Source organism: Solenopsis invicta, chromosome 8 (assembly GCF_016802725.1).
Source record: "Solenopsis invicta isolate M01_SB chromosome 8, UNIL_Sinv_3.0, whole genome shotgun sequence".
Classification (NCBI taxonomy): Eukaryota; Metazoa; Arthropoda; class Insecta; order Hymenoptera; family Formicidae; genus Solenopsis; species Solenopsis invicta.
The window spans coordinates 18,215,213-18,229,413 of record NC_052671.1 but is presented as its reverse complement, the minus strand read 5'-3'; the positions used below and the strand labels follow the sequence as shown (position 1 = coordinate 18,229,413).

Here is a 14,201-nt window from a genome sequence, read left to right as displayed (position 1 = left end):
AAAATGTATGAAATTTCCATTATACTCTTTACATACGCAACTTTTGGTTACTCAAAAATTTTATAATTTCGACGTAAGTTTTTCAAATCGATCTTACCCAGTAAACACAATTACATAACGGCAATGTTAATAAAATAAATCGGCCGCCGTGGCGCCTAGATATAACGCATGTGGCCGCACTCGACTCACGAGAAAATCTCCCACGGCGTGGCCACCTAGTGGTGATGCCAGAACTCACTTGTTAGATCCATTTCAATTCAAAATTACAGAATTTCATAAATTATAATTAAATCAAATTTTAATGCGATGTAACACGTTGAGACACTAACAATTCTTATGTACCATTTTTAAATAGATATTTTGATGACAACACTATAAATCACATTAAAAAATTTGTAAAATTGTCCTAAAGTTGTTTTTTTTGGCAATTAATAATTCTTGACAACCGTCAAGAAAAAAATAGTTTCCGAACAATTTTACAAATTAGTAAAAATGATGTACAATGTTATTTTATCAAAATAACTTTTTATTTAAAAAATAGCACGCAAGAATTTTCAGCGTTTCAGCATATCATTTCTCGCTACTAATGTTAGGATTTTGAAACGTGGTCGCTGAGAGTATTTAGGAGTCTTAATGCAAATAAATTAAAATTTTAAAACATTTTTATATTATGCATTACACTTAAATTATTCACGAAAACGATATTAAAATCAATTACGATTCGTATATAATTAAAACCGATTACTTTTTAATCCGCTCGTGGATTGAATCGATGAAAATCAATTAAAAAGGATTCCGTTTTAATCGGTTTTAATCGCACATTTTCGGCAGAGAGGAGTCGTATTAATAATTCAGTTTTATAACAGTTATATTATTAAAATAAAATGTTTGTGTTTGTATAAAAGAAGGAAGATGGCGAGCAAGCAGAGCCGTGTAGAGTGAATAAAGACTGATAGTGAGTAACAGACAACACGTGGTTCATTAATAAAAACCCACACGTTACATGGCGCTGCGGCCAAGAAATATAATAGACAATTAAAGAAAGGAAAAATAGGCAACATACTGGATCTGCTCGATTGCGGAGGAAAAAGACATCATGCCGGACACTGAGGGTATTCCACGGATCTCGGGATTAAAACCCCCGGAAAACTTGTCAAATTTGACGACAGAAGGGTTTAAACGTTGGAAGCAGAAATTTGAAATATATCGTATAGCCTCGGGAACAGATAAGATGTCAGGAGAAGTACAAGTGGCCATTTTGTTACACAGTATAGGAGAGGCATACCTGGATGTATATAACACATTCAATTTGACGAGTGAACAGCAAAAGAATTACAGCGTGGTGATAAATAAGTTTGAGGAGTATTTTGTGCCAGTAAAAAATGAAAGTGTGTGCTCACACATTTTTTTTACGAGAAATCAACAAGTTGGAGAAACATATGATGCATATATAACAGAACTGAAAAAGTTAAGTGCAGATTGTAACTTTGGTGATCTCAGAGATCGGCTGATAAGAGATAGAATTGTTGCTGGCATAAGTGACAGAAGACTGAAAGATAGGCTTCTTAGAGAATCGGACTTAACTCTGACAAAAACGATCCAGTTATGCAAGACGGCGGAACTAGCAGAACAGCAGGTAAAGCAGATGGAACCTACAGCAGAGGTCTCTGTGGTAAAGAAGAAATCGGTGAAGCAGAGACAACCGTTTGCAGCAACATCGGTGGTTAAGGAGAAGGCGAAACGACAAGCAGGAGAGGAAAGGTCAACGCGTGAAGGAGTGCAAGAAGATCAAGAAACATGCCAGCGGTGTGGATACAGTCACAAATATAGAAACTGTCCAGCGTACTGCAGAATATGTAAGAAATGCGGCAAGATAGGACATTTTTATAAAATGTGTAAACAAGAGAAAGAGGTAAAATTTGTTGATACTAATAAGAGCGAAACGGAGAGCGATGAGGAGGTTATGATTGAGGTAATAAGTGTAGACATGGTAGATGCGAGAAAAGAATGGGTACAACAAGTGAAGTTTGTAGACTATAATGATAAAAAAGTAGTATTTAAAATTGACACAGGCGCGAAATGTAATGTAATTTCAAAAAATGTGTGTCGAAAATTGGGTATAAAGCAGATAAAAAAATCTAATTTAAAGTTAGTAAATTATACAGGAACTAAAATTGAAACACTTGGTAAAATAAAATTAAGGTGCAAAACTCATAATAAGATCAAAAGTGTAGAGTTTCAAGTTACGGATGATACATTAGCTCCAATATTAGGACTAGAGACTGCTTGTGAATTTGATTTAATAAAAAGGGTTGAAGGTTCAAAGGAGGAAAGTGTAGCTGTGATTGACAAAAGGAACACCGATAATTTCACACATAAATATAAAGATGTTTTTCACGGGGTAGGAAGAATTAAAGATTTTCAGTATAAAATTGAATTGAAAGAAGGCAGTGTAGGGAAAATTGAGCCATGTAGACATGTTCCATTTAAATTGATGAATAAATTAAAGAAAGAACTAGTAGAGATGGAAAAAAAGGGATAATTTCAAAAAGAGAAGCCAACAGATTTTGTTAACTCACTGGTAATGGTTGGAAAATCAGATGGCACCGTTAGAGTCTGTTTAGATCCTCAGTACTTAAATTCGTGTATAAAAAGAGAACACTTACAATTGTCAACGGTAGAAGAAATTGCAGCTAAGCTAAAGGGAGCAAAATGTTTTACGACACTAGATGCTAATAAAGCGTTTTGGCAAGTTGAGCTAACTAAAGATTCCAGTGAATTAACAACATTTAATACTCCATTTGGGCGATATCATTTTAATAGATTACCATATGGCCTGAGCTCAAGTCCAGAAGTGTTTCACCGGGTATTAGTCAAATCTTTGATGGGATAGAGAATGTAGCAATTTATATAGATGATCTATTGATATTTGCGAATAATAAAAAAGAATTAGAATTAACAACGGAAAAAGTGAAACGCGCACAAGAGTATGGGGTAAAATTTAATAAAAAAAAATGTCAATTTGGTGTTACGCGAGTTAAATATTTAGGACATGATTTAACAGGTGAAAGGGGTAGAAGTGGATCAAACCAAAGTGAAAGCAATTAAAGAAATGAGAGTACCTGAAAATAAAAAAGAATTGTTGACTTTTCTGGGAACAGTGAATTATGTAGCTAAATTTATACCAAATTTTGCGCAAATAACGTCAAGTCTAAGACAATTAACAAAAAAAGACGTTCAATTCACTTGGAGTGAATCTCAGCAAAAAGCGTTTGATAATTTAAAACAAAAACTTTGTAAGCCACCAGTGTTGGCATATTTTGATGTGACAAAACCAATTACATTAAGTGTCGATGCCTCTAGTGAGGGTTTAGGATGTGTAATTTTTCAAAACAACAGACCTATAGCGTATGGGTCAAGGGCGTTGACGGAAACCGAAAAAATGTATAGTCAGATTGAAAAAGAATGTTTAGCAATTGCATTCGGGTGTAAAAAATTTAGTCAGTATTTGTTTGGGCAAAAATTTGTAGTGGAAACAGATCATAAACCGTTGATCTCTATATTTAAAAAACCATTGAACAAGAGTCCGATAAGATTACAAAGAATAAGAATAAAATTACAAAGTTTTGATTTTGTTCTAAAGCATATTGCAGGAAAAGAAATAATAATAGCGGATCACTTGAGTAGAATGTATTTGAAAGAAACAACGTTAGAAGATGAAAAAATAATTGAGGCTTTTGTAGCAATGATAGAAACGAGTGTTAATATTACAGATATAAGATTAGAAGATATAAGAAAAAAGACTAAAGTAGATGCACAGTTGCAGGAAGCAATTAGATATATTCGAAAAGGCTGGCCTGAAAGTAAGTCAGAAGTCAGTGAGGGTGCTAAGCCGTTCTTTTCGTTTAAGGATGAGTTAAGTGAAAATAAAGGGTTAGTATTAAAAAATACATGTGTAATAATACCGCAATGTTCTAGATCTGAGATGGTTAAAAAAGTGCATTATACTCATCAAGGAATGGAGAAATGTAAAGCGCTAGCGAGAAAAAGTATATTTTGGCCGGGAATGTCAAAGCAAATAGAAGATGTAATTAATAATTGCGATATTTGTAAAAGTTACCAGCGTGCGAACACAAAGGAACCATTGATTCAAAGGGAATTACCAAATGAACCGTGGGAAATATTAGCTACAGATATATTTTTTTTTACATGGAAAACAATATTTAATTGTGGTAGATATGTTTAGCAAATATGTAGAAGTTGAAGAACTTAGTGATTTGATGGCTGAATCTACAATAGGAGCAATGAAAAGAATTTTGTCAAGACATGGAGTACCAAAAATTCTTTATTCAGATGCCGGAACACAATTTACAAATTATAAATTTGAAAAATTTGCAAACTATTGGAGTTTTCAGCACATCAAAGTAACGCCGAAGCACCACCAATCCAATGGATTGGCGGAAAGATACATTCAAACAATTAAAAAAGTGTTCATGAAAATTTTTAAAGAAGGAAAGGATAAAGAGTTAGCTTTGTTACATTATAGAAATACGCCAATTGATAGTGATGGTGTTACGCCGGCCGAACTATTGTATGGGCGACAAGTACGAGGCATATTGCCCACGTTTGAAGATAAAAGAAAAATTGAAAGAGATAGCTTTAAGGAAGTATTAAAGAAACGACAAGAACGACAAAAACAATATTATGACAGAACTGCTAGGAATTTAAAGGAATTGAAAGTGGGGGATGTAGTTAAGGTTCATAATGAAAACAGACAGCTACCACATAAAAGCGGAATTGTAGTTGCGTTACATGAGAATCCAAGATCATACAAAATCAAAACGGAACAGGGGCAAATAATAAGCAGAAATAGAAAAGCATTATCGGTAGGAAACAAATTTGAAGCACAGGCTAATGTTTACTTAGGAGAGTCGGAGACAGAAAGTCAGGTAGCTGGTGAGGAAGGGTCTAAGGTTGAGGAGGAAGGAGAGCGTGAGATTGTGAATGAAAGTAGGGATAATGATAAAGCGAAACAAATAACAACAAGATCAGGACGTATAGTTAATAAACCGTCGCATCTGCAAGATTATGTTTGTAATATTGAAGGTTCTTAGTTATTATATTAGTTATTAAGCTGAAAATATTGTTTGTGTAAAAGAAGGAAGATGGCGAGCAAGCAGAGCCGTGTAGAGACGAAGGTGAATAAAGACTGATAGTGAGTAACAGACAACACGTGGTTCATTAATAAAAATCCACACGTTACAGTTTGTTATATAAATCTGATAAACGGCAGTTATATGACTATTTATAAGTTATTGTGTTGTAATATCAACAATTCAATTTTACATAACTACAATATTGCTAGAATGTAAAAATTTGTTATATAACGTGACACACACAAGTTATATAACTATTATTTTCTGTGTTTGCTGGGTAACGATGTCGAAAGGACATCGTTTCGCGGAACTATTTCTGACTGGGGTACCTACATCCGTGCGGTCACAATAAAACGGATTTGTCTTATACGGCGTTGACTACGCGAAAGAACACGAAGACAAATCAATATAATATAATAAATGTTGAAATAATAGTTTTATAATAATAATAATAGTAATAGTAAAATAATAGTGACTTTTTTTAAACCGCTAAAATTTATCAAATTTTTTTAAGAATATGTCACAGTATGTACGAAAAACAGATTATGAACAAAGAAATTATTTATATTTATTCATAACTTGTTTTTAATTGCAAATATTTCTCTTGGTTACTTCAAAACAAAATGACACCAAACTGAAGAATAACAATTAACAATTACGGTGTTGTAAGACATTAATTTTTTGTGTACAAAATAATAATTGTAATTAATATAAATTAAACATTTATTTACTGGTCTACATGATTCGACTAGAACATTTGTTCTTTTCAGCATTTTACAGACAAGGAGCTAGACTTGGTTTACAAAAAATTATTACACATTGATCTACACCTTTACTATCTAATACCAGCTTATCAACTAACAACAACAAGAGAACTAACATAAAACAAATTTAAAAATTAAAAATTTCACCTTTTATACAATTCAATTTACGTGTTTATTATACACAAAATTTGATTAGTATAGAAATATGCATAACAACGCTACTTGGCGCATGTACTTAGGATCATCTCTTATCTTGAAATTTAATTTTTACGTCTTGGCAGTATTGACCTTAATATGTATACATTTAACCCTTAAACGTAAGTGGGTCTGAGAAACCCCATATGAAGTTTTGAACGCTTGCTATGTGAAGACGGAATGAGATAGGTTTGGATCAAGACGTAAAAAAAGTTTGAAATCTCCTTTTTCGATTGATATGGTTGATCAACTTCTTTGGTCAACTAGAATTCAAACGACACGGCAGCAAAGTTTTGTTAGGGTCAATGCGACCCATATAGTGTGTAAGTGAAATTTTTTTTGTGAGTATTTTACATAAAAATAGCTGGACAAAATACGTTCGAACAGATCAGTTTGCGAATGTTACTCGCATGTACTTTGTCTAAAGTTGGAATACTATAAAATGCTGTAGACCCAGATAGCCAAATGATTGCAAATTGTCGGCAACTTGCCACAAATATCGCTCATAAGTTGTCAGCAAAGCAACAAAAGGGGGTATTTTCAGTATGTTTTTGTCAATAACAATTTTCCTCTTTTCAGTATGTTTTTGTCAATAACAATTTTCAAAATATAATAATGGCAAGTTTCCAACAATCTATTGGCAATAGACTTTAAACTCAGTTTTCAGCAACTTGCTGGCAACTGGCGCGCAACACGTCAGGAATCCTTAAAATCTAAACAAGGGGTAGGAAACAAGTGTTGCTGTTAGGTTGCCCTCAGATTGCAGACAATGCAAGAAACTTGTAGAAAATCCGTCGGCAATCTGATGACAACGATTTTCAGCAATTTGTGAACAACTGACGTGCAACATATTGTGTTTTTAAATTGCCATCATGTTATAAACAATAGGTAAAAAGATTTTTAATCCTTTTCATATCTCTTCTATAAAGACCATATAGATCTTGTTACAAAATCTGTGTCATATCAAGACTTATGTTCAACAGATAGAGCAGATCGGTGAGCGCTTAGTGAGTTAAGAGCAAAACTATGTTCCAAAACTCATTAAAAAAAAAGTGTTGCAACCTTTTAGCTCATGACTGTATACACGCACACCGACGGAATCGGTATCCCTCTGCGCGCGACACGCGGCTTCTACACATATACGCGAAGCGCCCACATACATACGTACTAGTCTTCCCCTTCCATGCTATTAGTGTGGCTGCTAAAAGTCAAAAATGCATTGCTGACACTGGGCCATTTTGAATTTTCACTAGTTTTATGGAACACACAACGATGAATGATGTACATTCATAATAAGAGTAAAAAAGTAGGTTAGGCGATGCATGCGCAAGTATACTTCGCTTCAGTTGGTCGCTTAGGTACTGGCGTTTACGTGCACTTCTCTCACTTAGAGTCCTATATAAAGAGAGAAGCGACATTGATGTCCGAAGCTCTGATTGGTAATCTGATTGATACTTGATTGGCTAAGCGAGCAGCCATATTGTGAACACAGCTGTTGCAGAATGGTACGAATGGTGTTTGATGACGTTAGAGCGGTCTCAAAATGGCGGTGGAGGACTCAATTGGATGCTGAAGGTTGTGGTGGGGGTTCAATGTCGCTTCTCTCTTTATATAGGACTCTACTCTCACTCAATAATAATGCACATCATTGTCAACTAAATGCTAAAAACTTTTCAGCAATTATTATTATAGTAGAGTTGCTATTTGGTTGCCGACATGTTGCTCACAACTTATGAATAAAAGTAATACTCGCATGTTTCTGTTAACTTTATATTACCATTCGGTTGCCGACACGTTGCTCACAACTCATGAATGATAATCGTTGTTCACATATTGCTATCAGATTGCTATAAACATTGGTTGCAACAATTGTTCTACCGTTGTTTAACAATAAAACTCAGCATATTAATACTGAATTAACAAAAACATTTTTGTTTCATTAAATTATAGGCAACATAATAGCAATTGACGAGCAACTTAATTTCTGCAATTATTTGATTTAGATTGAGTATTCACGTTTGGCTATCTGGGAGAAAAGGGAGTTTTTCCGAAATACCAGGTGTATGCATAAGTTTTTTCCGGTTTTTTGGTAAAAAAAAAACACGTAATTTTCAAGGGAAATTAATTTTTTTTCTTCAAAATATTGGCCATCGGCTTCTACACATTTCGCCCATCTTTCAGGTAATTTATGAAAACCATGCCAAAAAAACTGCTTGTCTTTTGCAGCAAACCATTTGTCGAGCCATTTTCCAACTTCCTCGAAATTGCTGAAGTGCTGCTCTGCGAGCGCGTGCCCCATTGATGCGAAGAGGTGATAGTCAGATGGCGCCAGGTCTGGGGAGTACGGCGGGTGCGGAAGGATGTCCTATCCAAGAGATTTTAAGGGGTGTTTACGATAACTAATCGGATCTCGAATTGGATTGAACAATGGTACTCAACGTAAGTATAGAAAATTTCCCTAGGCTAATCGGATTGACGATCTCTGTCTCAAATGTGATCCGATTGATGACGAAAGCGTGGAGACGCAGAAGCATGCTTGAAAAGTAAGTCTCTTTATTTTTTTAAATAATAACACAAAAAATCAAAGATAAAGTTAAAAAGAATGATTTGAATTTAGATTTATTGTAATATTTTTTGTTTAAACATTAAATTTTGTTTAAATTTCTATTTGTAAAAATTAATTAATCTATTCTAAAATTTGTGGTTATTTCGGAAACAAATCAAAATTAATGAAACAATTATTAATTGTTAGGTACAAATTAAAACATATAATATTTTAAGCATATCATATAAAATTCCTGTTTATTATAAACTTAATAAAAATATTATAACATTGAAATTATTCAACTACATTACACATTAATCAATATTAATTTATAAAATCAATAATGTTTCTAAAAATGTTCTTTTTATTCTTTTCCAGATCGTAAATAAACTTCAATTCGATGAATAAATAAAAATTACTGGAAAATGGATTTATATGAAGAGGGCATTATTGAACAATATCAATTTGTGCTATCTTAAAATTTTTAAAATCTACTTTTCTTTATTAGTTGTTTATTAGAGAGTAATAATATAAAAATGGAATATACGCATCATATATGCATACAATTATTTAAATTTTATTTATGTATATTCCGTTCTTATATTATTACTCTCTAATGAACAACTAACAAAGAATAGCAGATTTTACAAATTTTAAGTTAGCACAAATTGATATTGTTCAATAATGCCCTTTTCATGTCAATCCATTTTCCAGTAATTTTTATTTATTCTTGGAGTTGAAGTTTATTTACGATCTGGAAAAGAATAAAAAAAACATTTTCAGAGACATTATTGATTTTTAACATATAAATTAATATTGATTAATGTGTAATGTAGTTGAATAATTTCAAAGTTATTTTTACTAAGTTTATAATAAACAGGAATTCTATATGATATGCTTGAAATATTATGTGCTTTAATATGTACCTAACAATTAATAATTGTTTTATTAATTTTGATTTGTTTCCGATATAACCACAAACTTTAGAATAGATTAATTAATTTTTACAAACAAAAATTTAAACGAAATCCAGTGTTTAGACAAAAAAATTACAATGAATCTAAATTCAAATCATTATTTTCAACTTTATCTTTGATTTTTTGTGTTATTATTTAAAAAAATAAAGAGACTTACTTTTCAAGCATGCTTCTCGGTCTCCACGCTTTCGTCATCAATCGGATTACATTTGAGACAGCAATCGTCAATCCGATTAGCCTAGAGAAATTTTCTATACCTACGTTGAGTACCATTGTTCAATCCAATCCGAGATCCGATTAGTTATCGTAAACACCCAAGGTGTCTCACTGGATTTGCTGTGTGAGACGGCGCAATGTCGTGTAACAAAATCACTTTGCCATGTCTTCTGGCCCTCTTTCCGGTCGTCTTTCGATTAATGCGTGGTTTAAATTAATTATTTGTTGGCGATAGCGTTGTGTCCCACATAGCACGTAATATTGCAGTGATATCATAGCAATATCATTTTTACATTGCAATATTACAAATGAAATATTGCAGAAATATCACGAAATATTACTGTGATATCACCAGTAATATTAAAATGTCCGCGAAAACGCATCACAGTAATATTACTGTGATATTTTATAGTAATATTACTGTGATATTTCACAATATTTCTGTGATGTTTATATGATATTTAAATAATATTGCAAGAAATTAAATAAATAAATTGTTTCAATTTATTTTATTTTTATTGTTATTCTTAATATTATTTTCATATTGTTACATGTAATACATATTAAACATAAAAAAAAGAATTATATTTATTAAAACTATATTTATATTATATTAAAATTATATTTATTAAAAAAAAAGAATTATATTTATTAAAACAGAATACAATAATGTAAACGTAATAAATGTTTAATTTACAAAAAATAATCTCTTGTATCCTTTTTCATTTTTGTTAAAAAAGATTCAATTTGAATTATAATTTTAATTTATGTTCAAGATTAAATAACAATACAAAATATTATTTACATGTAAAAATATAAAATTTTATGTGGAACAGCGTTCCACGCGTACCCCTTAAAAAAAAATTGATAAACTTGTTTCAATAAACTGATTACTGATCAGTAACTGACAAAATATAATCAGTTACTGATCAGTAATCAGTTTATTGAAACAAGTTTATCAACTTTTTTTTCAAGGGACGTTACATTGGAAAAAAAATTAGAACAAGTATTCGTTTCCAAATTACAACAAGCAACGATTTTCTTTAAAATCTCACTGAAGTGTGAGCTAGTGAGTCATGGTGAGTCGGCCCGGTCGGCCGTAGTGGCGTCTAGATATAACACCTGTGGCTGCACTTGACTCACGAGAAGGTCTCCAGCGGCGCGGCCACCTAGCGGTGGTGCCAGCACTCACTTGTTTGCGTGGAGTCTTATACACACGGCGGGACCGCATAGCGGCTGTGCACTCGCTCGCTTGTTTCGTCGTATGTTGTGACGGTCGGTGACCGAGCCGCAACATTATATACATACATATAATTAATGAACATTGTAAAATACCTAATTAATGATAGAATATATATAATCATATTTTTTAATAGAGTTGAAAAAAAGTGACATCTAAAGAAAAATTTGTTGGAAATTTAATATTTTAATTAACTTGAAAAACCTTTTACTGTAGTGTATAATAGTCTAATTAATATTAATGAATAAACTATTTCACAAAATAATGTACCAAACAGTAAATATTAAATGACGTGAAAATGTATATTTTTTTAAAAACTTCTAAATATACTTTGAAATATTTATTACCAAGCGAATAATAAATGTGTATTAACAAAACTTTTTGTAAACATTTTTTTTTAAATTCCTCATGATAAAAATTTTTAAAAATTAAAATCAATTTTGTGCTCCTGTAAAAATTATAAATGGCAATAAGACAAATACAAAGGTTTTTCTGTAATTTTTTAATAAAATCATTATTGATCGAGCAATAATTAAATACAAATACAAAGGTTTTTCTGTAATTTTTTAATAAAATCATTATTGTAAAGCAATAATTAAATTTATAGATTACATAGAAGAGCGTACATTATAGTTTATACATATATACAGTTTAAAGAATAAACTAAGTAAATATCTAAACTAATAATAAAGTTAATTAATTTTTTTTCTTAACATTTACTTTTATTCCACGAAAGGGCAAAAACATAATTATTTTATTTGTAAGTTGATTTCTTCTATAGGATACCGAAATTACCAAGAATATTAAGGATACTAAAAATATCGAAATTAATCAAAGAGATAGTGACGTTGCATTAATAAGACATAATAAAAACGTCATTTGACATTACCTTGTTCTTTGAAATTAAATATTGCAACAATATATTGCAATGATATCATTGGAATATTTCAATGTCATTATCACTGTGTAATATCATAGTAATATTTCTGTGATATTTCATAGTAATATGTAATATTTCTGTGATATTGCAATGATTCTGTGATATCACAGAAATATTACGTGCTATGTGGGGTATTAACGGTTTTGCCGGGCTTCAAGAGTTCATAATACACAATACCGCTCTGGTCCCACCAAACACAGAGCATGGTCTTCTTGCCGAAGCGATTTGGCCTTGGTGTTGATGGACCGGCTTTGCCAGGTGAAAGCCACGATTTTTTCCTCTTCGGGTTTTCAAAATAAATCCATTTTTCGTCACCCGTCACAATTTGATACAAAAATGATTTCTTTTCGTGGCGTTGAAGCAGCATTTCACAAGTGACTTTGCGATTTTCCATTTGACGTTCATTCAAATTGTGTGGGAGCCATTTATCGAGTTTATTGATCTTTCCCATTGCTCGTAAACGTCTGCTAATTGTTTCTTGTGATACATGTAATGCTTCTGCTAAATGCCGTTGAGTTTGAGTTGGGTCATCATCCAATAATTCCTGCAATTGCTCGTCTTCGCATTTTTGTGGTCTACCAGAGCGCTCACTGCCTTTCACATTGAAATCACCACTTTTAAATTGTCGAAACCATGTCTCACATGTTCTAATCGATGGAGCGTGTTCACCATATGTTTCTACCAACAAACGATGACTTTCAACAGCCTTTTTCTTTTGATTAAATAAAAAAAGCAATGCGTGCCGCAAATGTTGTTTTTCAGCCACAAAACTCGACATGATCACTGAACAATAAAACAAAGACGCTAGTTTTTGGCGGACTCAACTTGTATGTGTTTGTAGTTCTATGTCAGACAAACAAAATGACGTATGTGTCAAATTAATATTTTTTTTAAATTTAATAAAAGGAACAGTCACTAGGAACGTGCCTATTTGGCTAAACATTATAAAAAAATTACATAGATCAGACTCGTAACAAGTATGTACATACATACATAACTCCGGAGAGGCATGTAGAGGGTTCCCTCTCCATAACGCTAACTTATAGCGTTTTTCATTGGGAAAACTAGTGCGCACTGAATGTGCAGTTGCTACAGGTAATTGGGCGTTTCCGTTGGCACCGTCATCGCGCAAACCGAAACGTCCAATTGCCAGCGGCGAGTGCACACTCAGTGCGCACTAGTTTTCCCAATGAAAAACGCTATTAGTATCGAACAATCTGGGGGTCGATTGTGTATCATGTAACTAGAGTGAAAATGACAAAAGTGAACAAATTTACTAGAGTATTTATTATTTTATTGGTCAATACCTAGTGAATTCGCTCACTTTTGTAATTTTCACTCTAGTTACATGATACACAATCGACCCCCTGAACTAAATCTAGAGAAATTCTACCTCACGCGCATGCACGGTATGACGTCATGGAACCTAATGTATCAACGCAGTACATACAGCACATTAAACTAAAATAAATTAATTTAAACTAAGTAGTATCATATAGGGTAAACTGAGCGAAATGAAAGAGTTATAAGGGCCACCCTCACCAACGCCGATCAACCCAACTACCAACCAGCCCACCGGAACCAACCAACCGCATCCGTCGCCTTTACTTAACGGCAAACACGGCCGGCCAACCCCGATAGACCAATCGACGACCAAACCAACCGGCGCCGGCGAAAGCGGCCCCAAGATTTGCGTATTAGGCCTAGCGGCGCTTAACTCAATATGTTACGAAGGTCTATTATATAATAACCTAAACTAAAATTAAGCTAATCTCTAATCAACAAAATAACATAAACTGAAGTATAGCGTGACGCCGCAACTGTTCAAAGCAGTAGATACCAAATAAAGCCTCGCTGCATATGATGATAATCACAATAGGAGGAGAGAATCTATCGTATAAAATAAAATACTTGCGCACCTTACATGTTAAAATTAAAGATTAAATTAAAATATATTATAGTCACTGTCGTTATTGTGAGATACAATTAATGTGCAGGAAATCGTGCAAAAATCAGGGAATCTTGAATCGGACCAATTGAGATAGAAATGCAACTTGAACTTTTATTAAAATTATACTCAATGTACACTCAATGGGCTAGCGCCTGCAACAAGAATACAAGTAATTCATTTCTCGCAAGCTAAACTAAAAATATTGCAACTTAGTAAT

The 14,201-nt window shown here is 32.8% G+C and overlaps 1 protein-coding gene across 1 annotated transcript; it reads left to right on the top strand.

Moving 5' to 3' along the window:
* The first annotated feature begins 1,096 nt into the window (after window positions 1-1,096).
* On the top strand, window positions 1,097-2,542 carry LOC120358557. Its single transcript, XM_039453135.1, has one exon. It carries the CDS (start codon window positions 1,097-1,099, stop codon window positions 2,540-2,542), a length of 1,446 nt encoding a protein of 481 aa, XP_039309069.1.
* The last annotated feature ends 11,659 nt before the right edge of the window (window positions 2,543-14,201 follow it).

Excerpts from the sequence above, each read along its gene's own strand:
- LOC120358557 (XM_039453135.1), top strand. The coding sequence starts at position 1,097 with ATGCCGGACACTGAGGGTATTCCACGGATCTCGGGATTAAAACCCCCG.